General features: G+C 61.6%; 1 protein-coding gene across 3 annotated transcripts in view; it reads right to left on the reverse strand.

Moving 5' to 3' along the window:
• ADAP1 (ArfGAP with dual PH domains 1) overlaps nt 1-24,816 on the reverse strand; it is a 62,983-nt gene that overhangs the window by 4,617 nt on the left and 33,550 nt on the right. For 2 of the 3 annotated variants that reach the window (XM_044746627.2, XM_070484048.1), the window contains exons 4-6: nt 18,408-18,490; nt 7,903-8,015; nt 6,773-6,919 (exon numbers count right to left, since the gene is read on the reverse strand). In XM_044746627.2, the coding sequence (XP_044602562.2) occupies nt 6,773-6,919; nt 7,903-8,015; nt 18,408-18,490 (343 nt within the window). Of the gene's footprint in view, nt 1-6,772; nt 6,920-7,902; nt 8,016-18,407; nt 18,491-19,738; nt 19,981-24,816 lie in introns of those variants that run through there. The other variant, XM_070484050.1, reaches the window with a different exon arrangement.

Consider the following 24,816-nt stretch of genomic DNA (forward strand, 5'->3'; position numbering starts at 1 on the left):
ACTTCCAACAGAAGAGCTGGAAGACAAACTTGAAGCTTCCCAGAAAGTAGAGAGAAATAAAAGTGCGAACACAAGAGAGAACCAATCTGAGACAGCCGATGGCTGAATGATGAGTTCCAGAAAACAGGAGCAGAGAAAGTGGGGGAGGAAACTGTCAAATAATTGAAGGAAATACTCCTCGACCTCGTGGACGTGAATCCCTGGGTGGGGAGGAGTCACCGAGCTCCCGCACAGAAGAGGGAGACGGGGCCAGACGCGGGGAGGTCATCAGCAACTGTCCGGGGCCAAGGAGGCGGTGGGGCAGTGCCTTCAGGGTCACGACGGGACGTCAGGTCCAACTCAGAATTCTATGATGAGCCAAACTCTACATCACTCAGAGGGTAAAGCTGTCGGATGTGCAGGGTCTCTGGAAACTTGCTTCCCAGGCACTTTCTCAGAAAACCACTGAAGGCCGTGCTCCACCAAGAGGAGGGAGGAAAGCGAGAAAGACTGGGGGCCCAGGGAGCAGAGCCAGCCCCACAGTGAGACAGGGCTGCAGGAGGGGCGCCTCCAGAGGGCTGAAGTCGGCTGCTGCCCGGGCGCCTGACCACATCCAGAGACCCAGACAATCCGCGGAGAGTGTGGGTGAGTTAGTGACGAGCACAAGCTCACTAGAGGGGAAAAAGCCGCCAGGTCTAGGGGAGAGAAAAGATCACGCAGGAAAGGAAAGTGATACGGTCTGCTCCACTGCTCAGCGTCACAACACCGCAAACGCTGAAGACATGGGGGCGAGACTGCAGTGTAAGTGTGACGGGCGGTGGGGAACAGGACACGGCCGTGCGCGTGAGGGGCGGGGGCAGGAGGGAGCTGAGCCTCGTCTTCCACAGTGGGCGGTCGTCAGTGTGGCCTCCGCAGAAGATCGGGCAGCAGCACATGCATGTTATTCCCACGCCTGGACGGAGAGCTGAAAAGGGGATTCTGGGAAGATGGCAGGGCAGGGAGCACCTGGAAACTGTCCCCCCACCTGGACACCGACGGCACCAGGGGTCTGTCTGAGGTACAGTCGCACACTGCGTCATGACATTTCAGTGAACGGCAGACGGCACACACACGATGGTCCCCAGGATGAGAACCACGTAGCCTGGGTGTGTGGAGGGCTGCGCCATCTGCATTTGCGTCAGTGCAGTCTGTGACGTTCGCACGATGACACCCTTCTCAGAACATGTGCCCATTGTTGCGTGACATGTGACGGTAACTATTTTGAAACTCAAGTCTGTTGAAATCTTGCAACTTCCAGGGGAAGACTTGGACACAAACTGCGGTTAATTTTGGTCAGTTTTAGCTCTGAGCACAGCAGCAGCTCTCACGTCCTGCCCCTACCCACAGCGGGCAGCTGTGCCGTGTTCCTGCAGTGGCCTGCACACAGCTCGCAGGAGCCGGGGTGGGCAAGGAGGGCCCTGTCCTCCACGTATCAGGGGCCTGCGCTCTCATGACTGACTGCTGCTTCTGATCACGGGGGTGCAGACAAAGAGGGGGGTGACCATTGCTGCCCCTGCCCCGCTTGGCAAGCCCCTCCCCCTCTGGCCGAAGTGACTTCCAGGGGATTGAAGGGCCAGCACCATCTTCCTCTCACCTTCATTTTTTGCTCTTCCCTTTGGGACCAGACATTAAAGACTAGGACATTCACAAGCAACTGCACGTGGAGGAAAATTAGAAAGTGACCGTGCACGCCCAAAGGCCTAAGAAGACCTGAAGTTTACACCCGGCTCATCTTCAGCCTACACAGAGATGGCATACACAATCAAAAAACTAAAATAACAAAAGACAGCAAACCCTGGGGAGGGGGAGAATCTGATTCCAGAGTTACCAGATTACTAGATTCAAATGTCCATGCTCAACAACAAAAAAAACCCCGAAGGCACGCAAGAAAACAGGAAAGTATGGCCCATTCAAAAGAAAAAATAGGTCAACAGAATCTCCCTGAAAAGCCCTAATGGTAGATAGTGTTTAGAGAGACTTTAAAACACAGTCTTAAAGATGCTCAAAGAACAAAAGAAAGATGTAGAGAAACTCAAGAAAATGATGCATAAACAAGATGGAAGTATCAATAAAAAGAAAACCTAAAATGAAACCAAAAGGAAATTCTGGAGTTAGAAGACCAATAACTGAAATGAAACATTCACTAGAGGATGTCAAATCAGACTCGAGCAGGGAGAAGAAAGAACCAGTGAACTTGAAGACAAGGACAAGGAAACGACCAAGGTTGAGAAACAGACAGAAAAGACTGAGCAGAGCCTGAGGGACCCGCGGGACACCATCAAGAGGACCAGCACACGCACCACGGGGGTCCCAGAGGGAGGAGAGACAGAAACGGGCAGAAGAGAACACTTGAAGAAGTCTGGCTGAAAACTTCCCAAATCTTTTCAAAGACACGACTGTGAACATCCACGAAGCTCAAAGAACTCCAAGCAAGACGAACTCGGAGAAGCACACGCTGAGACACATTACAGTCAAACTTTCAAAACACAAAGAGAGACTCTTGAAAGCAGCAGGAGGGAAGTGACTCACCACATAAAAGGGACTCGTAATGTGACGAGCAGATCTCTCGTCACAAACACTACAAGCAGAAGACAGCCAATATCGTCAAAGGACTCAAAGAAAGAAACTGTCAATCGAGAATCCTATATCCAGAAAAACGGTTCTTCAAAAGAGGGAGAAATCAAGACATTCCCAGATAAAGAAGAGCTGAGGGGGTGCGACCACCGGACCTGCCCTGCAAGAAGTGCTCACGGGCGTCCTGCAGGCGAGACAAACGGACGCTGGACAGCACCCTGAAGCCACAGGGAGAAATGCGGATCTCAGTAAAGGACAACACGTGGGCAAGGATAACGGCGAGTACTGTTGGAACAACAGCTTGGAACTGTACTTTTTGTTTTTTATGTAATTTAAGAGACTAATGCAGTTAAAAGAATTGTTTATCTTTTGGGGCACACGATCATAAAGATGTAATTCTGTGACGTCAACAACTGACACGAGTGGGATGGAGCTATAAAGGAGCACGGTGTCTCTGCGTTACTGATGTCAGCTGGTATAAACTCAAATCAGAATGTTACAACGTTAGGAAGTTAAATGTAATCCCCATGGTAACCACAAAGAAAATAGCTAAAGAATATACACAAAAGGTAATTAAAAATAAATTTAAACATTTCACTACACAAATCAACTAAACACAAAAGAAGGCAGGAAGGCAGGAAATGACACAAAAAAAAGCTACAGGGCATAGAGAACACAAACAGAAGTCAGTCCCTTCTTATCAGTAATCATTTTAAATGTAAATGGATTAAACTCTCCCATCAAAAGACAGAGAGTGGCAGAATGGACAAAAACACGTGATTTAACGACATGCTGTCTGCAAGAGACACACTTAGATCCAAAGACACAGACAGGTTGAAGGTGAAAGGATGGAAACGATAGTCTGGGCCAACGGTGACCAGCAGAGAGCAGGAGTGGCTGTACGATTATCAGACAGAATGCATTTTAAGTCAAAAACGTTACGAGAGACGAAGACGTTATCTGTCAATCAAAGCCTCGATGTAGAAAGAAGACAAAACAATTATAAACGTTTATGCACCTAATGACAGACCATCAAAATGTACGAAGCAAAACCTGACAGAACTGGAGAGAGAAATAGACAGTTTTGCAATAATATTTGGAGATTTCCACACCCCACTCACAGCGATGGGCAGAACAACCAGAGAGAAGAGAGGTGAGGAGACACAGGGCGTAACACGGCAGACCAACTAGATCTAACGGAACAGAGCCCGCGACTCAGCAGACACATTCTTCTCAAGCGCACAGGGGGCGTTTTCCAGGACACACTGTATATTAGGCCAGAAATTAAGTCTCAGTGGGTTTTAAAAAATAGGTTTCATACAAAGCATCTTCTCTGACCACAACAAGATGAAATGAGAAATCAGTAACATACAGAAAACTGGAAAATTCACAAAATTGTGAAAGGCAAACAACCAACAGATCAGAGAAGAAGTCACAAGGGAAATCAGGAAATACTTAGAGAAGAAGAAGAATGAAAACACAACATAACAAAACTTACAAGATGCAGCAAAAGCAGTACTAAGGGGGAAAGTTATAGCTACAAATGCTTACATTAAAAAACAAGAAAGCTCTCAGATCAACAGCCTAACTTTACAACTTAAGGAACCAGAAAAAGAAGAACAAACTAAACCCAAAGCAAGAGGAAAGGGGAAAAAATAGAGATAAATGAAATAGAGAACGGAAAAACAAGAGAGAAAATAAATGAAGCCAAAAGTTGGTTCTTCAACAAAATTGACAAACCTTTAGCAAGATGGACAAAGAAAAAGAGAAAACTCAGATTACTAAGATCAGAAGTGAAAGTGGGGACATTACTACCAATTTTACAGAAATAAAAAGGATTGTAAGAGAGTACTAGGAATGATTTACACTGAATAATTGGACAACCTGGATGAAATGGTCAACTTCCCAGAAACACAAGACTAAATCAGGCAGACAGACACTCTGAGCAGACCTCTAACAACTAAGGAGACTGAATCAGTGATGGAAAACCTCCCAGCACAGAAAAGCCCTGCGCCCTGTGGCTGCCCTGGGGAATCCCACCAAACACTCAAAGAACCGCCATCAATCCTCCTCACACTTCTCCACAAACCTGAAGAGGACGGGACACTTCCTAACCCATCCTACGAGGCCAGCATGACCCTGACACCAAGGCCAGACAAAGACGCCGCAAGAAAAGAAAACTGAAGACCAATATCCCTGACGATCATTGATGCAAAATCCTCCAGAAAATACCAGCAAACTGAATTCAGCAGCGTATGAGGATTACGCCCCATGACCAAGTGGGATTTATTCCTGGAATGCAAGGACGGCTCAACACGTGAAAGCCAATCAGCATAATACCCCACGTTAACAGAATGAAGGGGAAAAAACACACGATCATCTCAACTGATGCTCAAGAAGCATCTGAAAAAATTCATATGCAATCTAAAGGGAACTCAAATAGACAAAACAACCCTAAAAAGGAAGAATACAACTGCAGGAATCTCACTTTTGATTTCAAAACTTATTACAAAGCCACAGTAATGAAAACAGTGTGGTCCTGGCGATAAAGACAGACACGCAGACCAACGGAATAGGGTCCAGAAATGAGTCGTCACGTACACGATCAAACGGTTTATGATGAGACCATTCTATGGGGAAAGGACAGACTTTTCAGCAAACGGTGCTGGGAAACCTGGACATCCACACGCAAAGAACGAAGCTGGACCCTCACCTAACACCACGTACAAAAATTAACTCAAAAGGGATCAGTGACCTAAATGAAGACCTAAAACGATAAGATTCTTAGCAGAAAACGGGACAAAAGCTTCACGACTTTGTGTTTGGAAATGATTTCTTGGATACGACACCAAAGGCACAGGCAACAAAAGAAAAAACAGACAAACTGGGCTTCATGAAAATTTAAAAATTGTATGCATCGAGAGACTATCCACAGGGTAAAACAACAATCCACAGAATGGGAGAAAACATCTGACTAGAGATAAATATCCAGAATATACAGAGAACTCCTCAAATTCAACAAAAAAACCAAACAACCTGATTAAAAAATGGGCAAAGGACTTGAACAGACACTTCCCCAAAGAAGACATACGAATGGCCAACAAGCACATGAACAGATGCTCAGCATCACTAATCACCAGGGAAACGCAGATCCAAATCAAAAGGAGACACCACCGCACGCTCATTAGGCGGCTAAACTGAAAAAAGCAGAAACTCGTGTCAGAGGGCAAAGCGGAGCCCAGGCGCACGGCTGGCGGGAACGTGAGATGGGGCAGCTGCTGTGGACAACAGTCTGGGGGCTCCTCAAAACACCGAAAGTAGAAGCACCATACAACCCGGCAATTCCGCTCCCAGCTGTAGACCCAAAGAACTGAAGCGGGGTGTTGAACCAGATATTCGCACACCCACGTTCACAGCAGCATGACAAGAGGCAGAAGCGACACGTGTCCACCGAGGGATGACGGACAGAGAACGTGGTCCACCCACACAGGGGAGCACCACTCAGCCTTGAAAAGGAGGGAGACCCCGACACCTGCTCCCCCGTGGATGGACCTCCCGTACACGACACTCAGTGAAACGAGTGAGTCACTCAAGGACACACTGTGCGATCCCACTTGCATGAGGTCCCTGAGTCGTCACGTTCACAGACAGAAAGGAGACGGAGGGGCCGGGGCTGGGGACGGGGAGGGGCGCGAGTGTTCAGTGGGGACTGAGTTTCTCTGGCGAGAGGGAACGTCCTGGAGGTGATGGTGTGACGGCCGCACGACAGCGTGAGCGTGCTCAGTGCCCCAACTGTGCACTGGAAACGGTCGAGCCGGAAACTGCCGTGTTACGGGTATTTCGACACCACAAACAAGGGAAGAACAGGGTTGACGGCCGCTGCTCTGGGGACCAGCCCAGGCGCTCTCGCTGTCGAACCACGTGCACACACGCTCGCGACGAAGGCCGAAGGGGCAGAGCGGGCACTGCCGACCAGAGCACGGACGTGGGGTTTGCTCAGGGCCCTGCCGCGCCCTCCGGAGACGCTGGTGGGAGGGAGGGGGCCGCCAGGGCGGGACGTGCAGGCCGGCACAGCCACCACCTCCTCGCGTGGCTCCGGGCCCCTCCCGCCCCCAACTCCCGCCCTGGGTGGGTAGCGAGCTCTGCCCCACCCCGCCCCCCAGCCAGCCCACGCACCCACCTTCCCGTCCTCGTGGTAGACGAAGATGTTGCGGGTGCTGTTGTCCTTCAGGTAGGTGACCTGCAGGCCGTGGGGGTGGCCGATCTTGGCTGGCTGGAAGGTGGCATTCAGATGCTCGATCTTCATGACGGCCTTGGGCTCCTTGGCCTGGGAAGCAAGGCTGGGCCTCAGCGCCAGGTGGGCAGGGAGCCCCAAGCTCCAGGGGGCAGGCAGGGCGGGCTCTGCCGATGCTGGCCGCAGATCTCCTGTGCTGTGTGGCTTTGGGTGAGCTACTTACCCTCTCTGGGCCAGGCTTCCTGGTCTGTCACTCTAAGGTAACAGCATCCCCCTCCCAGGGGATGGCAAAGGCTGGCGCTCACCTCTAGGTAGACCCCTCCTCTGGCCCTTGGGCACACAGCTGCTCTGTCTGGTCTGCCCCCACCCAACGCCAGGCCCTCCCTGTCCTGTCCTGTCAGCCTGGCATCTCTCTTCTCCTTGCACAGGGGGCTGGCTGGCTGTGGGGTCAAGGGCCAGAAGCTGCCCGTGGTTTCTGTCCCACAGGGGGATGTTCCCACCTGGAGCTGGTGGGGCCGGGCTCGGCCAGCTGCAGGGCCTTCCAGACCCCCGCCCCTCCCCACAGCTGCCTGGGGGTTCCAGGGTCACTGCAACATGTGCTTGCTGGGTGGGGTGACCACTGACCTCAGCCAGCCCCCTCTGTCCTTCTCAAGCCTGGGAGTGCCCACCGAGGAAGGGCTGGCCATCTCTGTGCCCCCAGCATCGCCCAACCCAGGCCTGGCCCTGGGGAGTGACTGTGAGCGAGGGGCGGATGGGGGTGTCCCAGGGGAGTGACATGTCCTCACAAGGGGTGGGTGACAGGTCCTCATGGGGGGGTAGTATGTCCCCACATGGGGTGACGTGTTCTCATGGTGGGTGGCGTGTCCCATGGAGGGTGGCATGTCCCCATGGGGGGAATAGTGTGTCCCCATGGGGGTAGCATGTCCCCATGGGGGGGTGGCATGTGCCTGTGGGACCAGCATGGCTCCCGGGATGCATGTGGGCAGCTGAGGAGGTGGTGCGGCTGTCCTGGAGGGGAGGCCAGGACACTACCCGACGACAGCACCTGCTACCGCCTGCCCCCGAGCCCGGCTCACGTCGTTCCTGTTGAAATACTTCAGGGCTCCCTCTCGTTCCGTCAGCACAAACTTCCGGCTTAGAAACTGCCCGTTGTCCCGGCCACGCTTCCAGAGGAAGCCCTCTCGGTATCCTGGGGAGAAGGGGGCTGTGGGTCAGAGGGTCACAAGGGACGGGGCCGAGGCCGCCATCCTGACCACGCGGAGGGCACGGGCAGGGGACTCCGGCCAGCCGTCCTGCCCGTCCCCAGGGACGTCAGCCCCGGGGGGAGGCTGGGTGGGCGCGAGCTGGGTGGGCGCGAGCTGGGCAGATGCAGGGTGCCGGGAGCCTTGGCCGCTGCTGCCTCCCACGGGCTGCTCGTCTCTTCCCTGGTGTTCTCCTGGAGGTGGCAGCGCCGTGGGAAGGGAGCTTCGGCGTCAGTGGACCCGAGAGACCCCTGTGCGGGCTGGCGTCCGCCCCCTAGTCCCAGGAACCTGGGGACGTCACCTTATTCGGCACAACTGACTTGGCAGGTGAAGGAGGGGCTGGGCCGGGCCAGGGTCCTCGTGAGGGGGCAGTGGGAGACGGGGCCGCGGCAGCACAGGGCGCCGTGGCGGTGGTCAGAGTGCGGGGAGCGGCCAGCCCTGCTGCCCCCACTGGCCCGGCGGTGGGGGCTGGGCCCCGAGGAGCCGGGAGCCACAGGGTTGCTGGCACAGCAGGACCGGAGCGCGGTGCCCTTGGGCACAGGTGCCCTTCCCAGGCCCCCACGTCCCACTCGCTCTGCCTATCCGAGAGGAGCCGGGGGACACCAGGGCCTGGCTGGGTTTCACTGGACACCACCCTTTTTGGAGCTTCACGGGGCTGCCCCCACGTCAGTGGTTCGTCCGTTTTCCTCACCGACGGGACCCTGTGGACGCTGCCCTGCCAACCCAGGCCCCGTGGATGGCCGCCTGGTTGTCTCCAGTTCTCAGTCCCATGAGCAGCTCTGCTGTGCTCCGTGTGACCGAATGTCCACGGGGCGCCCCGCTGTCCTTGGCACATTCCAGGGGTGGGGTCACCCGGTCAGGGTTTGCGGGCTCCTGTACAAACTGCCGTGAGCTTCTGAGCGCCCTGTCTGGGGAGTGGGTCCTGCTGCCACGGGGGAGAGGTGCCCTCTGAGGCCGGCTCAGGGTGCTGTGAGGGCCCGGGCGCGTGCGGCCCCCCTGCTGGAGCGCAGAGCCCGGCCGCCAAGGCGGCCCCATTCCTGACACCATGGAGACGGGCTGTTTGCTCTGCTCCCGAGACATGTGGCCATAAAAAGGCGGCAGCCTGGTGTCAGGGAGGGGGCAGCTGGCGCCTCCCGGTCTGTCCGTCTCGGGACGGTGCCAGACGGGGCCTGCTCCCTCCCCAACAGCTCAGAGGTCCCCACAGCTCTCAGAGCCTGGGGAGAGGCTGACGTGCCCCGGCCCGGCACACGGCACCACAGACACATCCCTCTGTGTGCGCTGGGAACGGGGCCACTGCCGTGTCCCCTAAGCCCAAGCAGGGCCCTACCCAAAGCGTTTGCTGACTGACCAAACGAGCACTTGGCCCGGGGAAAGCTGAAGTCCACTTGCCTTCGCATCAAGGCCGGCCTCCCCAGGCCCCGGGTCAGCCCCGTGAGCTGAGCGTGGACGCAGACGTGGCTGAGCTGCAGCTCTCTCGCGGCCGGCTGGAGGAGAGACGTCTGCAAGGAGGGCCCCTGCCAGCCCCTGTACACGGCCAGCGAGGCCCCGGCTGAGCGCTCGGCCGCCTTCGTCTCTGAACCCCCAGACCTCCAAGGCACACGCCAGGGTGTCTGCCCTCGCGCAGAAGGGGAAACTGAGGCTCCAAGACGTCAGGTCCTGGTCCCAGGTCACCTGGGTGGCGCTGGGTCTGGAGCTCCCTGCCCAGCAGGAGCCCTCGGCTGCGCTGCCCGTGGTGCCCAGCAGGTGGCAGCAGTGCCTCAGGACGCGAGGCGGCAGCCCAAGCCGGGGGAGGCCAGCCTGCTGCAGCCGCAGTGGGTGACGAGCTCCTGCTCTGCCGTGCACCCCACGTTCCCACTGGCCCACCCCTGGCCCAGCCAGAACCAGAGGCCGCAAGACGGAGGGAAGCGCTTGCCCAAGTCTGTCTGGTTCCCGTCCTTTCCCGACAGCCAGCCGCCAAGATGCCTAATTTCAGGCGCTGTGACAGCAACCGCAGTATTTTAGGATGGGCGCTGGCCAGGGTCCCTGACTGCGGCCCAGCTCGGGTATGGCCGTTTGGCCCTCAGCCTGCATCAGCGGCGCCCCCCTCGGGCTGCGCCAGCCTCTCCCAGCTGCGGACACCCCTGTGACAAGGGATGTGGCTGCCAGACTCTGCCATGGCCCCGACCAGCCAGCTCCCTGGTGCTGGGAGCCTTCCTGCCACGCCGGCCTCTCCAGCAGTGGGCCCACGGCCACGCTCACCAAGGCCCAGGGCCTCAGAGTCGCCAGATCCCCACAGATTCCAGGCCCCAGCTTCGTGCTGTCACACCCGGCTCACAGTCACAGCCGTCCCCCCAAGACGGGCCTCTCCAGGCTGCACGCAGCTGGGCTCGCACACACTGGAGCCCGGCTATGCTGGGAGGGACCGTGTTCTCCCAAAGGACAGGCCGGTCCCAGGGAAGAGGCAGATGCCTCACTCACCATTTACTGAGCACCTACTGTGTGCCCGTGCCTACTGTGCACCAGATCCTACCATGTGCCTGGTCCCACTGTGTGCAGTGCCTACTGTGTGCTGGGCCCTATCCTGTGCCGGGTGCCACCGTGTGCCAGCATCTGCTGGGTGCTGGGCCCAGCACCACCTGCTGGAAGGCTGGAGAGCCGGCCCACGACCCAGGTGCTTCTCCTCGGCCTCTTCTCAGAAAGTCGTCCGGGATCGCCCGGAACCAGCGCGGGAGGAGATTCTCAGCACCACAGGTGGCGATGAGACACCAGCGCACACCCGCTGGAAGGGCCTCAGCAGTCGCAACGCCGACGTCCAGGTGTGGGCCAGCATGCAGCACTGCGGCACCTTCTGCATGCCAGAGGGCCTGCAACGTGGGGTGGCCGCTCTCAAGACGCTCGGCACTTTCTCCTAAAGGTGGCAGACACCTGTCCCGTGACCCAGAGAAAAACAACAACCCAAGAGAGATGGATGCTACGATCCCATGAAAGCCAGGGCGCGTGTCTACTGGGGCTTTTCTCGTCGTCATACAACTGGACACAACCTGACACAGCTGACCGGTGGCCAAAGCAGCTGGGGCGCGGCGGGAGGCTGACCACGGACGTGGTGCAGAGCGCGGCTCCGCGTGCTGCGTTTGTCAGAGCCCGTGGAACCAGCTGCACACTGGGTGTGCACATTACATGTCCATTACACCCTATGCGTGTGAATACACGTGGACGTTTTAACTGGAGCGGGCACCACGGGGCCTTGTCTGTGGGCCAGGCTGGGCGTTCTGTGCCCAGGCCCCGGGGTGGCAGATGGGCCCCCACGCTGTGTGGCTTCTACCTGGGGGGTGCCCCGGTGGAGGGGTGTCCTCTGGGCATAGAGCCAGGGCCTGGGAGGCAGCGGGGAAACTGAGTCCTAGACCGCCCCACCCCAGCCACTCCGCAGAAGGCCAGGACTTGGGTCCCGGGCCTGCAAGCTCCAGTCGAATGCCGACAGGTTGCCGCAGGGCCCAGCACGGAGCAGCCACACCTTGTCTGGCACGGCTCCCCATCCCTCCCACCCCGTCCCTCCCGCCTGCTGCCCAGCGGCCCGCCCCGGCTCCCCGCCTGCTCCCGCCAGCTCTGCCCACCTCGCCGGGGACCTGCCCGGGCTTCTGCTATCCACGGGCGTGGGCCACAGCCTCTGGGGCACTTTTGGCTCTGTGCCCACCCACCTGGGTTCATTCTCTCCCTGGCACCCACCACGTCTCGGGTCGCACTGAGCCCCGCGGGGAGGGCTGCCGGCCGGGCAGGGCTCAGGCTGCGGCTGCAGGGGAGCCAGGTGCAGCCCCTGGGGTGGAGCTCCACTCCCGTCCTGTCCGCCTGAGAGCCAGCGCGCGGGGCGCCCAGACCAAGGGGCACAGCTCTGACCACCATCCTTCCCAACGAGCCTCTTCGGGCCCACAGAAGCCTCAGAGCCCCACAGCAACCAGGCCCCAGGCATGCCTCCACCCGGGACTCCCAGATGTTCTGGCTGAAATGGCCCAACGAGGCCAACGAGGAAAGGTCGGAGGCTGGGGGTCGGTCGGAGGGCCTGGCCAGAGCAGGGGCCCTATGCAGTGGGGAGTAAAAGCCCGGCTGTCTGGCGTTCTGGGAACAGTGAGCCGGGCCACCATCAGACAAAGGCCTCAGCAACAGCCGATGAGGCGGCGTTCCTGCGTGTGAGCGTGTGAGTGAACATGCGTGTAACATGCAAGCTGCATGCGACCATCCACACCTAAGAGCACACGTGTGAACGTGCTCGAAGTGCAGGTGTGAACACACGTGCCACTTGCGGCTGCAAATGGCGTGTGAGCGTGTGAACACGCAGGGCCTGCACCAGGGCAGCAGCGGCGGAGGGCACAGCGTCCATGTCCTGGGCTGTCCAGGGACGTCTGGCCCTCCCCACGTCGCCCAGCGGCTCGGCTAAGGGCAGGGGCAGGGAGGGCCACAGGAGGAGCGCGTCTGAGCCCCGACCCGGGCGGGCTGGCGGGAGGGGAGGGGCTACTTCGGGCCTGGCTCACGTCAGGGGCTCCAGACCACAGTCCAGAACGTCCAGCTCGTAGGTGTCAAGACGCCAATGTTCTGGCCACTTGGCAGGGCCCCAGGATGTGCGACTGGGACACCTGCCCACATGTGTTCCCTCGTTCGTTCATTCATTCAACAACCAGCACACGCCCAGCAGCTGCCAGGAGGGTCTGCTGGGCGTGGGGCTGCAGCGAGAGCCAGGAGGCAGGGCTCCGACCTGTAGGCCCACGTTATTGGGGTACCAAGCTGTCTCCCATTTTATGCACAAGGAATCCAGGGCCCAGAGACCCTGCCTGACCTCTGCAAGGTCACACAGCAGCCAGCAGGGAATTAGGGAGCAAGTCCTGCTTCCTGGGGGGAGGCGGCTCACAATGAGGCCAGGGGTCGGGCTAGGGGCTCCCCAGGGTCACATTACCCATCTCCTGAGCCCCCGCAGCACCCAGCACAGGGTCTGCACCCAGAGGAAGAGACCCCCATGCTCACAAACGGGTTTGCCAGACTCTGCAGAAAGTCGGCCACCTGCACCAGACATGTGGACGCCCCACTGGGTACTGGGCAGAGCTGGGGTAGGGGCCACCCCTCAGGGGCCAGGTTAGTCCAAAAGCACCCCCCCACTCCACACGCCCCAAACCGTGGGACCCACACACAGGGGTCTGAGGCAAGAGAGCAGCCAATTCGGACCCCTACATGGAAAACACTGCGGGGTCAGGACAGGCAGTCCTGAGTCCAGTGGGGAGCCCGCCCGGACCCACGGGGCACGGACAGTCCTAAGTCCTAGCCAAACCCCACAAACACCACCAGCTACCTCAGAGACACCTTGGGCCCACTGTGTACCCCACAGCTGATGTCCCAACAACAACCCTGCACTGGGCACCATGTCCTCCCCACTGCACAGATGGGGAAACCGAGGCACGGGGGTGGGCTCTGTCACTCAGTGAGGCCCTGGCCCCACCTGCCTCTGAGCACTCAACTCTCCCTGTGACATTTGGGACCCAGGCAGGACAGCACTGACTGCACAGCCAGGTGTCTTAGGAGGCAGTACCCTAACCCATGGCGGGGACCGGCGGAGAGGAGGCAGGGAGAGGATAACCCCACGGGAGGAACGGGGGTCCGACGCCTCGCAGGAAGCGCTGTGTCTGTCGGTGACTGGGGGCGGCCTGGCCCTCTGGACAACAGGGGGCATTGTCCGGCCTGAAAGGCAGCCATTGAGACTCTGGCTCAAGACAGAGCCAGTGTGGGGAGGGAGCCAGGAGCAGCTGTACCCAGGGTCAGCCCCCGCGAGCAGGGCCTGGGGTGGGGCAGGTGGGGGCGCACCCAGCCCAAGAGGCCCTGTTATCATGGGGGTGCAGGCTCCTCCCCACACCCAGGACCTCGGCTGAGGTGGCGGAATGGAGTGTGGACGGTGGGGAGTGCCAGGTCAGCACCCGCCTGTCCGGGGCCACCTGGACCCCAGCCCCTGCTGCCACAGGCCGGCCCGTGCCCTCCCTGCCACCAGGTCCCGTGAGACTCAGCCACGCGGGGTGCCAGGTCCCACCCGGCCTGTCAGTGGGTGGGAACGCACATGTGCAGTGACTGAGCAGGGGACGCGGCAGGCTCCCGACCCCGTGGGCCGGCCCCAGCATCAGCACACGCCTGACCACAGTATAGCCATCAAAGCCACAGTCACCTTGGGCAACACTGCTGACAACTTCCGCCCCGTCCACCGAGGTCCCTCTAATGTCCCCCAGCCCCAGGCTGCCGTCCAGATGGTGCGGCACGTGGCGTGACTCCTGGCCGCCGGCAGCCTCTGACGGTCCCGCATCTTGCTGTGCGTTCCACAGCCTCGGCATCTTGCGGAACGCGGTCGGTGTCCCGTCCAGGGTCCCGGGGCCGGGCTCACGTGGCATCTCCTCTCAGCTGAGGTGAACTGTGGCTCTCAGTGCGCATCGTCCACGCCCCTCGGTCACCCCAGAAGGGGGCTGCTGGGTCCCCCCCGGGAAGGTGCTACTTCCCCTCTGTCCTGGTCAGCGTCTCGGGAAGACACCAGGTAAATCCCGCCCCTCCTACTCCACCGCCGACTGGGCGTCCGCCACGGTCTGATCTGCTCCCGGTCCCCGGGGCTCCGACTGCTGGCCACCTCCCGCATCCCTCGATTCTCGCGCCTTCACTCGCTGGAATTCTGTGAGAAGGAGTCGTCCCTTCTCCCCTGTGACGGACTGACTCAGTTCTTTCTTCATCTGGGAACGGACTCTGGCGTGTACTTTATCCTCTGGGTTAAAATCCTCTATCGTCATTTGTTTTGTTGCTTGAACTGTCTGTTTGGTCCCAGGAGCTCCTGGATGCCGGGGGCCGGACTCTCCCTGCTGGGACGCCCTGAGCGCGGTCCGAGGCCGGGCAGCTGTGCAGGGTGACAGGCCTTGGCGGCAGGTGCACGCTGCTGTGCCCACTCCCCACACCCCAGGGCACCACACCCAAGCTGACGGTACAGGCTCCCGACACAGCACACGGCGGCCGGCCCTGCGACCCCGCGGGGCGGCCCATGGCTCCAGCTCACTCCGGGCAGGTCAGGCCGGGCGCCTCACCTCCACACTGCATTTCCCCTTCCTCCGCAGACGCACAGGGCACTTCTGCATTCGTGTGGGCCAGGGGGTGTGTCTTGCGGCCAATGGGGAGCCGGAGGGAGGCGCCTGGAAACCCCCCGCTGCTCCTCACGGCCGGGGAGGGGCGTCTGAGGAGGACCCACAGGGAGGGGGCAGCTCCGGGGTGGCCGGCCGGTCCTGGCACGTCTGCTCCACCTGCCCTCCTGCCCTGGACGCGGGCCGGCCGCCCTGGATGCTGGGCTCTGCTGCCCCTCCACCCTGCCGCGTGCTGGGCAGGACGCGGGTCTGGGGCACTGGGCTGAGGGGGCGGTGCCCCTGGGGCTTCCCGCATGCTGCCCCACTCCTGGAGGAGATCGGGGGCGGGAGGAGAGGGGAGGCCTCCGCAGCGAGCCGGTGAGATTTAGGGGCTGCTCCAGCAGGACCCACACACAGGACCACGGCTCAGGCCCCTCTGGGTCCCCAGAGCGGGGCGGTACCAGGACCTGGGGGCTCTCAGCCAGCGTACTGGGCACCTCCCCACATGACCCTGAGGTGGCCTTGCCCCGATGGTGGCCCCGTGAGGACCTCGGTGGAGGCAGGACACAAGCTGATGGCCCCAGGGCTCTGTTCCTGTGAATTGCAGGGCTGGGCCTGGGTAGGGGGGCATGGACATGACCACTTGGGGCCTGGGGAGGCGGCGGGCGAGCTTCGGGGGCGGGACGTGAGGGCTGCAGGAAGGGCCTCTGCACTGGCTCTGGAGGAGCGGAGCTGAGGCCAGGGTCGCCTCGATGAGAGGGAGCCCTCGGGGCCAGGCCAGGGGCCAGGCACTCAGAGGTAAGAGGCCACACGCGGAAAGGGCCAGAAGGCCCCACACTGCCCTTCAGGGTGAGAGCCACACTGGGCCGCTGCCTCCCACGCGGCTGAGGATGAGGACCCAGCGCACAGCGAGTGGTCCAGGACGCCAGCGCCGCCCCTCCAGCAGGTCCTCAAGACGCTGTCCTCTGCGGGGTGGTTCACGCGGGGTCCACACAGTCACGTCCGCGCCCCCGCTGCCCGGCAGCCCCCACAAGAAGCCCCCGAGTGCTCTCTCTGTGGCCGCAGCCCCAGCCACACTCGCCCACCTCCCTGGGCTGTCCTCACTGTGAAGGGTGGGCACCCTGTGTCCAGACGGACGACATCCCCACGGGGCCGCGCAGCTGTCCAGGGGGCTCGGGGGGAAACCGGCAAACAGCTCAGTCCTGGATGATTCGGTGGCTGGTAACCAAAGTTCCTTCCTCCGTGCCATGACCGGTTGCAGTTCTAGCCGTTCCGCCGCGTGGCTGACGGGCTGTTCCGGCGACTTGCTGCCCAACTCCACCCGGCTCCTGCAGACACCTCCCCGGGCCTGGGTCGCCCCGGCAATGGGTGCGTGAGCTGTTTTCCAGGAATCAGGACCCTGTGTCCACTCCAGGCCAGTTGAGACCACTGACCCATCAACTGGGCTGCGCAGACGTCCGACAGGCAACCTTTAGACGCCCAGAGGCTAAAAGCCCCGCCCTGAGATGTGTCACGTGCCATGTGGTGAGCATGCCTCCCGTGCAGAGGCGTGGAGACCATCAATCTCTCACCGCTGCTCACCCCAGATCATCTATCTGCACACTTCCCACCACCTCGCCCTGCACCCCACGAATACCCTGAGCCCCCATTTTCAGGGAGCCGGCTGGAGACTCACTCTCCCACCTCCTCGCTTGGCCTCCTGTGAGCTAACCCTCCCTCTGCTCGTGACCGGCTTTCCGGGCAACGGGCAAAAGTGACAGTAACAGGGGTGCTGCTCCCGCCGGCTGGGATGGCCTGACAGAGACGCAGCCTCCTCACAGCCACGGCCTTCAAAGGCCAGCCGCTCAGATGCTGCTAGGGTCCCCGCAAACTTCTGTCGGCCCGCCAACGTCTCACACGCTCCCGGGGGACTGGGGATGGCCCATGAGAGGAAGGGCAGACGATGCGCGAGCTGGAGGCAGCATCTGTGCGGGAACCACGGGCTGGGGCGGGGGGCGCGGTCCCCCAGCTCACCACAGCCGTCACACCTCTGGGCTCTGCTGGCCTCAGCCAACCTGAGCACCTGGAACCGACACCCAGATGCCCCTGGAGACCCCACTCTCCAAACGCCTGTGATGGCTCAGATCTGTGGGTTCTGCCGCCCTGGGTGCACCCCCACTTCTGGAACCCAGATCCCACTTTTTCTCGAGAGGACTGCTCCCAGTTCCAGAGGCAGGCACACACCATACCCCCCTGGTCATCGTGACTGGGTCCCACGCCCGTCCAGACCAGCCATCCCTGACCATCTCTGATGGAGCAGAACTGCCACCAGGAGGGTTGGTGCTAACCCAGGGAAGCAGAACCAGAGGTGGAAACATGGAAGCCAAGTCCTGACAACACCAACTGAACCCCTGGATCAAGCTGTGCCTGGAGCCGCTCCAATTATGTGAGCCAATCCCATTCGCGTTTTCTTTACACCCAGCTGAGGTGGATTCCTGTCACTTACAACCAGATGTCCCGACGGGAGGACAGACACAGCATTCTGTGATGCAGCGTCAGCCACCCTGCACCGCCTCTGAAAGGAGGCCACAAAGCGCTGTATGGATCGCTGACAGGTTTACGCCTGGGAGACAGAATTGCTCTGGGGCCTTCCCGGGGCTCCCGGGGCCGGCAGGCCGGGTGTCAGGCAGGGACGGAGCATGCGCAGACCCTGCGCTGACAGCAGATGCCCGTGTGCTGCCCTTGCTCTCTCATTAGGGACCGTGGGGAGGGAAGGAGATGCTGCAAGGGCGATGGTAATTGAATCAAGGCCACACGAGGGGGGCGGGGACAGGGGATGGGGGGGGCTGCTCCGAGGGTGTGCCGGCTGCACGCAGAGCCCCTCCTGGCCCCACAGCCCCTGGACTCAGGACCACTGGCCCTGCGCGGCCGTGTGGTGGGATACGGGGTTGCTCCGATGGGCTCTGGAGCCACCTCGCATCTGACCACCTGGCTGGTTTTCCTCGTGCTCAGAACGGGCATCACTCCCCGTGCTGACGGGACCACCGGGCGGCCTGGCCCACCCCTGGCTTTGGTGCTGCCTCTGCTGTGTGCCCGCTCACCCCTCCCCCTGCCAGGACCCTCCCCCTGCCCTCACCCGGAGCAGAGGCACGGCTGCAGGATCCCAGAGATTCTGCCGGCTCCGGGGAGATGGGGAGGGAACAGAGACAGAGAGAGAGACACGGACAGACAGAGACAGAGGCAGAGACCCTGTGGCCTCACCTGCAGAGTACGGCTCCTGCTTCTCGGGGCGCGTAAACTCCTGCCGCTCGTACTTGGCCCGGATCCACTGCTCCCGCAGGAGTCTGCAGAGAGAGGGGACAGTAAGCCGGGAGCCCGGGACCCAGCTGGCGGAGGGCGGGGGAACGCTCCCTGGGCCTGACAGCGGGGCCGAGGGCCGCTCCTGGGGCCCTGTGGGCACCCGGCCCTGGAAGCCCCGTGGTCAGGAGGGTGGCCGCAAACACTGGCCAGAAGGGCTGCAGCTTCCATTTTTAAAAGCATTTGCTCACCAGTTTCACCACTTAACACCCTGCCTTTAAAAACTGAGGTACAATTGCATACCATAATTCACCCACTTAAAGTGGTCGACTCAGGGTTCATGGCATGTTCACCACTACCCAGTTCCAGAACATTCCATCACCCCAAATAGAAACCTGTACCCATCCGTAGTCACCCCCTGCTCCCGCCCCCCCAAACCACGAGTCCACTTCCTGGCTCTGGAGTTGCCCGTTCTGGATACTTCCTGTAAATGGAGCCGTGCGTGTGTGGCCTTTTAGGACCGGCGTCCCCATGGAGCACGTGCTCTGGGTCGGCATGGCGTGGCGAGTTCCCACGGCTGCTTCCTATCCCACTGACCACCTCCCTTCAGCTGATCACTAGGATTTAGAGAAGGAAGAGGCCCCTGCCCCGTGAGGGAACACAGCATCTGTCCGCTGGGTGGGCTCTGGCAGAGAGAGCTGGGGGGCCCCGCCCGCACCTGGCCTGGGCCAGCACCGACCCTCATCAGGGAAGCTGTAGTCAGGGCACAGTAGGTCAGAGGGCTCGAAAGGGCAGCAGCCAGGGAAGGCCAGGCCGGCAGAGGAGGGGCTCGCTCTGCAGGGGGGCCCCTTCCCTGGTGGGCTGCACAAGCCTACCACTCCTTCCTCCAGGCCCCGCACTGATTATCAGCAAACCTAGCTCGGCCTCCCCTCCGCCCTCATCCGGGCTGCCACCTCCCTCCTCCCAGGCCGCCCCCCAGGGTCTGTTCTCCCCAGGGAGCCAGATGGACACAAGGCAACTGTGCCCTCGGCTCAATGCCCTCCACAGTCCTCCACTCAGCTCTTCCAGTGCCGACAAGACCCTCTGTGACCCCCATGGCCCTGACCTCATCTCCGTCCCCTGCTCAGCATGCTGCCTCCTCCCCATTCCTCCCACTCAGCCCCTGCCCACCTGTGCCCCCCGCAGCCCCCACACCTCCTCATCTCCAAGCTTGAATGTCCACGGCGGGGGAGGGGGGGGGCCTCCATGACCTTGGCCTTGACACCCAACCCCACCTCCCCAGACCCTTGCTGAACCTGCTCCGTGGCATTCCCATGCCGCTCTCACAGGCTGCACTCGCTGACTCTCCGGCCTCTGGGGTTTGCGGTCCTGCCCAGCTCTGTGCTGTAAGGTCCCAGGGCACGGACACGATCTTCCTGCTCCTCTGACGAATCCCTCTGCGGGGCCGGGTGGACAGCTCACCTGGATTCCCAAATATCCTGGAGATGTTGGCCCTGGTGTCCTCTGAGGCTGTCTCTCTGGGTCCCCACCTCCCCTCAGCCTGCGCCCCCTGCGGGACGGGGCGCGGAGGACCAGCAGATGTGCCTGGCCCCTCCCCCGTCTCTGCAGACTCAGGGGACCAGCCCAGAACCCTGACCCTGTCACCTGGGAGACGGCCCCCTGGCACCGCCTTGGAGGGTGGCTCTGAGGACAGTGCCAGCCACTGTCAGGACCCCTGAAGGCCAGGAAGCTGCCCCTGACTGTCCCCTGGCTGGGTGGCCCCCACAGGGATCAGGAAGAAACTGTCGGACACAGACTGAAAGCACTGCAGGACCTGAGGGGCCGCCCCAGGTCCCTGACGGCACCGTCAGCTGCTGCGCCAAGACCCCTGTCCCCAGAGGCCGCACGCCCCACTCCTGCCTCTGCCCACGTGAGCATAAAGTGACGGCACCACGGAGATGGCCGCCCCTCTGAGGACAACACAAGCCCGGTGCGAGGTGGAGGGCGGGCGCAGCCTTGGCCCCGCTCCCCAGCTTCCGGCTCTTCCGTGTCTGGTCACGAACACAGAACAGAACAGGAGAGCTCTGGCCTCGTGCTGGGCCCGGGTGGTCAGGCACGAAGCTGGGGTCGCACCCAGGTCCACCGGGATCCCCCAGTCCTCCAGAGGCCGCCTCGCACCCTTGGCCTGCCTCTGGGGCCCTGGCTCCATGCACCGGTGAGCATGCGTGTCCTGGGGCTGCTGTAACTAATCACCCCAGACGGGGTGTCTTGAAACAACAGGGATGGACCTTCTCCGGGTCCGGGAGGACAGTCTGCTCCAGGCCCCTCCAGCTTCTGGCGGCTGCGGCTTCCCGGGCTTGTGGCCGCACCACTCCCATCTCAGCCTCGTCGTCGTGTGGCTTCGCTGTGTGTCCCTCTCAGGCTCCCTCTCCTTTCTCTTACGAAGACAGCTGCCATTGGATTTGGGCCCACCCTAAAGCCAGATCATCTCGTTGGAGATCCCGCACTTGATCTCATCTGCAAGGACCCCATTTCCAAATAAGGTCCCTTCACAGGTCCCGCGGTTGGGACTTGACTTGACTTTGGGGAGAGACACCACTCCACCCCCTATGGGGGGCTAGCCTGACAACCCTGGGGAGTCAGTCCCTCTCGCGCCCAGTGTCACATCTGTAACACGGGGAAACGTGCCTGGCCTCTCAGAGCCGGGGAGGACCCAGCGTCACACGTGTGTGAGCCAGGGGCCTGGCGGACATCAAGGGAGCTGGCAGCCGTCCTGTGGCCTTGTCCATGCCCATCAGAAATGGGACCCAGGAGGTCTGGGGCTACTGCCTTGGCATGGATGCCAGTCCCATGGCTCACACCTGCACACAAGGGCCTCCTGGGCCTGGCACGGGAGCTTCCAGAAGCAGCAGCAGGAGGCAGCCCTGGGAGCAGGCACCAGGAGGGAGCACCCGCCCGCTTGGCAGAGCTATCCCAAACCACTCGCCCTGCAGGGTATCAGTGCCAGCCTGTCCCTGGGGGCTCCTGAGGCCATCTGGCCCAGCCTCCTGGACCAGGGAAGCACCCACAGGGTACCCACGACACGCCCAGCCCTGTGACGAGGGGTGGCCACACCTGCCAACAAGCCATGGACGAGAGCGGCTATGGGGCGCACCCACCTGCCGGCCCACTGTTGGGGGCCTGGCGTCCGACTGTCCTTACTGACGCCTTCTCTCTGCATCCCATCACCCTCTGAGTCACGTGTTCTAGGACACCTGCCTGGAGGCCCAGGGGTGGGCTTTCCCTCCTGGGGAGGTGAGCCCCCCCAGGGCCTCAGTTTCCCCTTCTGCACAGTGAGCAGCTCCCAAGGGGGTTTCTTTCTCTCCTTTGTACCAGGGGAAAACAGAGAGGACACACTATCCCCTCACTAAGCGCCGGGGCCCCCGCAGCTTTCGTGTCCGCCCGCCCCATGCCCCGGGGCCCCCGCCTCCTGAGGGAACCTGGCCACCCAGCATTTCATCTGTGTCTAGGCTGTGATGGGTTGAACTGCATCCCCCTCGACAAAGGATGCTGGAGTCCTCGCCCCCGGCCCTCAGACTGGCCCTACCGGCAGACAACTGGTGGCAGATTAATGACCTATGATGAGGTCGCCTGGAGTCGGGTGGCCAACCCAGTCTGACCCGTGCCCTTAAAGACCAGGTGAGTCACAGACACGCACGGAGGGACGACTCAGGGGGACACGGGGAGAGGCCAGCATCCACAGGCGAGGAGAGAGGACCCACCCTGTGCTGTGGATCTCGGCTCCAGCCTCGGGCCTGTGAGACGGTGAACCCTGTGGCTGCAGCCTCGGGCCTGTGAGACGGTGAACCCTGTGGCTGCAGCCTCAGGCCTGTGAGATGGTGAACCCTGTGGCTGCAGCGCCGGGCGGTGGAGCTGAGTCACCGCGGCCCCAGGAAGCCAGCACCCAGCCTCTTCAGGGGGGGCGCTCCGCCTGCCGGGGCCCTGGGGAGCTCGGGGCTCTGGGACTTCTCCTGGAACACGTGGCTGCCAGGAAGCGGGGGGCTGCTGGGTCCGTGGCCCCGTGGGCCCCAGGCCTCTCCCGCGGGTCACACAGGAAGCAGGGAGGGGCTGGTTTCCATCAGAAGTAAAACTGAGAGCCACCAGTATGACTGTCCTTCCCCGATGTGGGGACGGAAACTCCAGGGTGCAGGTGACACAGGAAGAGCCTGCGTCCCGGCCTCCTGAGCCACGCCCGCCGCTGAAACGACCACGTGGCCCGACCCTCTGATCCTTATCCCAGCTCGCCAGGTGGGCTCGGGGCTTCAGACAGGTGGGGGGGGCGGGATCAACACACCTTGGGAACCCACCCTGGGCCAGACTCTGCCACCCGGCGCCATCTCCATCCTCACAACACCCCGGCAGCTACCCATCCTCCCCACCTCACAGCTGGGGAAACCGAGGCCTGCGAGCCTTTGTCTCCCTGGAGCTGCTGCAGCGCTGGCCCTGCAAGGAGCCTGACCAAAGCGTGCAAATCAGGGAGCTGCACCCCACAGTCCACATCACGGGCCCAAAGGGACCTCCTACTGTTCCACAGCACTCTACAGTCTACAGAGGGAGTCGGTCCTCACCTCCCACCGCCCCACAGCTCCACAGTCCACACGGCGCTCGGTCCACGCTTCCCACCGCCCCACAGCTCCACAGTCCACACGGCGCTCGGTCCACGCCTCCCACTGCCCCACAGCTCCACAGTCCACACAGGGCTCGGTCCACGCCTCCCACCACCCCACAGCTCCACAGTCCACACGGCGCTCGGTCCACGCCTCCCACCGCCCCACAGCTCCACAGTCCACACGGGGCTCGGTCCACACCTCCCACCGCCCCACAGCTCCACAGTCCACACGGGGCTCGGTCCACGCCTCCCACCGCCCCACAGCTCCACAGTCCACACAGGGCTCGGTCCACGCCTCCCACCGCCCCACAGCTCCACAGTCCACACGGGACTCGGTCCATGCCTCTCACCGCCCCACAGCTCCACAGTCCACATGGGACTCAGTCCACACCTCCCACCGCCCCACAGCTGTAGACCTTATGCTCGGCATCGACGCTCTCCTGGTCCTCCTGGCCTGGCCTGGGCTGGCCTATGCCTACCGTGCGTGTGGACAGGGCAGGCTCTGCTCCATGCACCTCTCCCTAGTGGAGGATCAGGTGGGCAGGTCCCACCTAGGGTTCAGAGCACGCTCCCTCCCGGGGCACCTGGTCACCTGCAGCCCCTGGGAGGGACATGCATGGTCTCCATGAGCACTTCCAGAGACCAGGACGGAGGGAGATCGGCCAAGCATCCCGGTAAGGCCCGAGGCCCGGGACCCAGTCTGTCCTCCTAGCAGCTCAGAGGGTGGGAGAGGTGGGGCCCGTGCGCACAGACCCAGAGCATCCTGTCCAGATGCAGCTGCCTCCCACCCGGCCGGGCAGGCCTGCGGGGCCCACTCGCTGGGAGCCTGGAGCCGTGGCTGGCGTCTCAGTCTGTGACACCGCTCCGTGCTGGGGCGGCCCAGGCCCACCGTGAGGGTGAAGGAGCAGACGTCGCATGTGGGAGGGTGACGCCTCTAGGGAGCTGCTGGCCTCAGTCCCGTCTGTGAGGCGGGGACCTGAACGGGCCGTCCCTGGCTCTGTGCGGTTCATGGAGAAGATGCTGCCAAGCCCTCCCAGGTGCCCAGCCACGGGTCGGTTCACAGGGTGGGCCATTGTGATGGGGAGCCAGAGGGGCCGGAGTGCAGGGCCTGGCCGGGGGGCGGTGGGCCAGGTCCTTATCCCCTTCCCAAGAGGAAGGACGTTCTGGAGGAGGGCCACCTGCCCTGCACAGGCGGCCGAGAGCTGTCCAGCTGCCCAAGGAATGGGGGTCACCTGCGTGGAGACCCATCCCAGGTTCTGGGCTGGGGGATGGTCGGGCTCTGGGAGGACAGAGGGCCATGGGCGTCCTGGGGAAGGAAGGCCCAGGGCTGGGAGGAGGCTGGCTCAGGAGGTTAGAAGTCCTGGGGAGGAGGAGGGAGCCAGCAAGACACGGTCAGGGAGGAGGCCCCGAGGCCACGGCCAGAGAGGGAGGCGTCTGGAGGTGACGGCCGGCCTGAGCAACAGCTCCCGTGACAGGGGTAGCAGGCAGCATCTCCCAGCAGCCCCAGTGGAAGGAGCAGGAGACGGCCCCTGGGTGGGGGGGATGTTCCCTTGGGGCTCAGCCCGACCAGTCAGTTGGGAGCCCAGCCCCACCCCAAAGCCCCTCCCCAAGAACCTGGGTCCATAGGTCCCTCACAGTCACCCCTGACCCCCAGAACCTCACAGGGGTGCCTGCCCTGTGCTGGGCACTGGGAAGAGAGAATCCGAGGGGCCCCCTCCCATGGAGGAGCCCCTAGCCCACAGGACC

This window comes from Equus asinus, chromosome 14, assembly GCF_041296235.1.
Source record: "Equus asinus isolate D_3611 breed Donkey chromosome 14, EquAss-T2T_v2, whole genome shotgun sequence".
Lineage (NCBI taxonomy): Eukaryota > Metazoa > Chordata > Mammalia > Perissodactyla > Equidae > Equus > Equus asinus.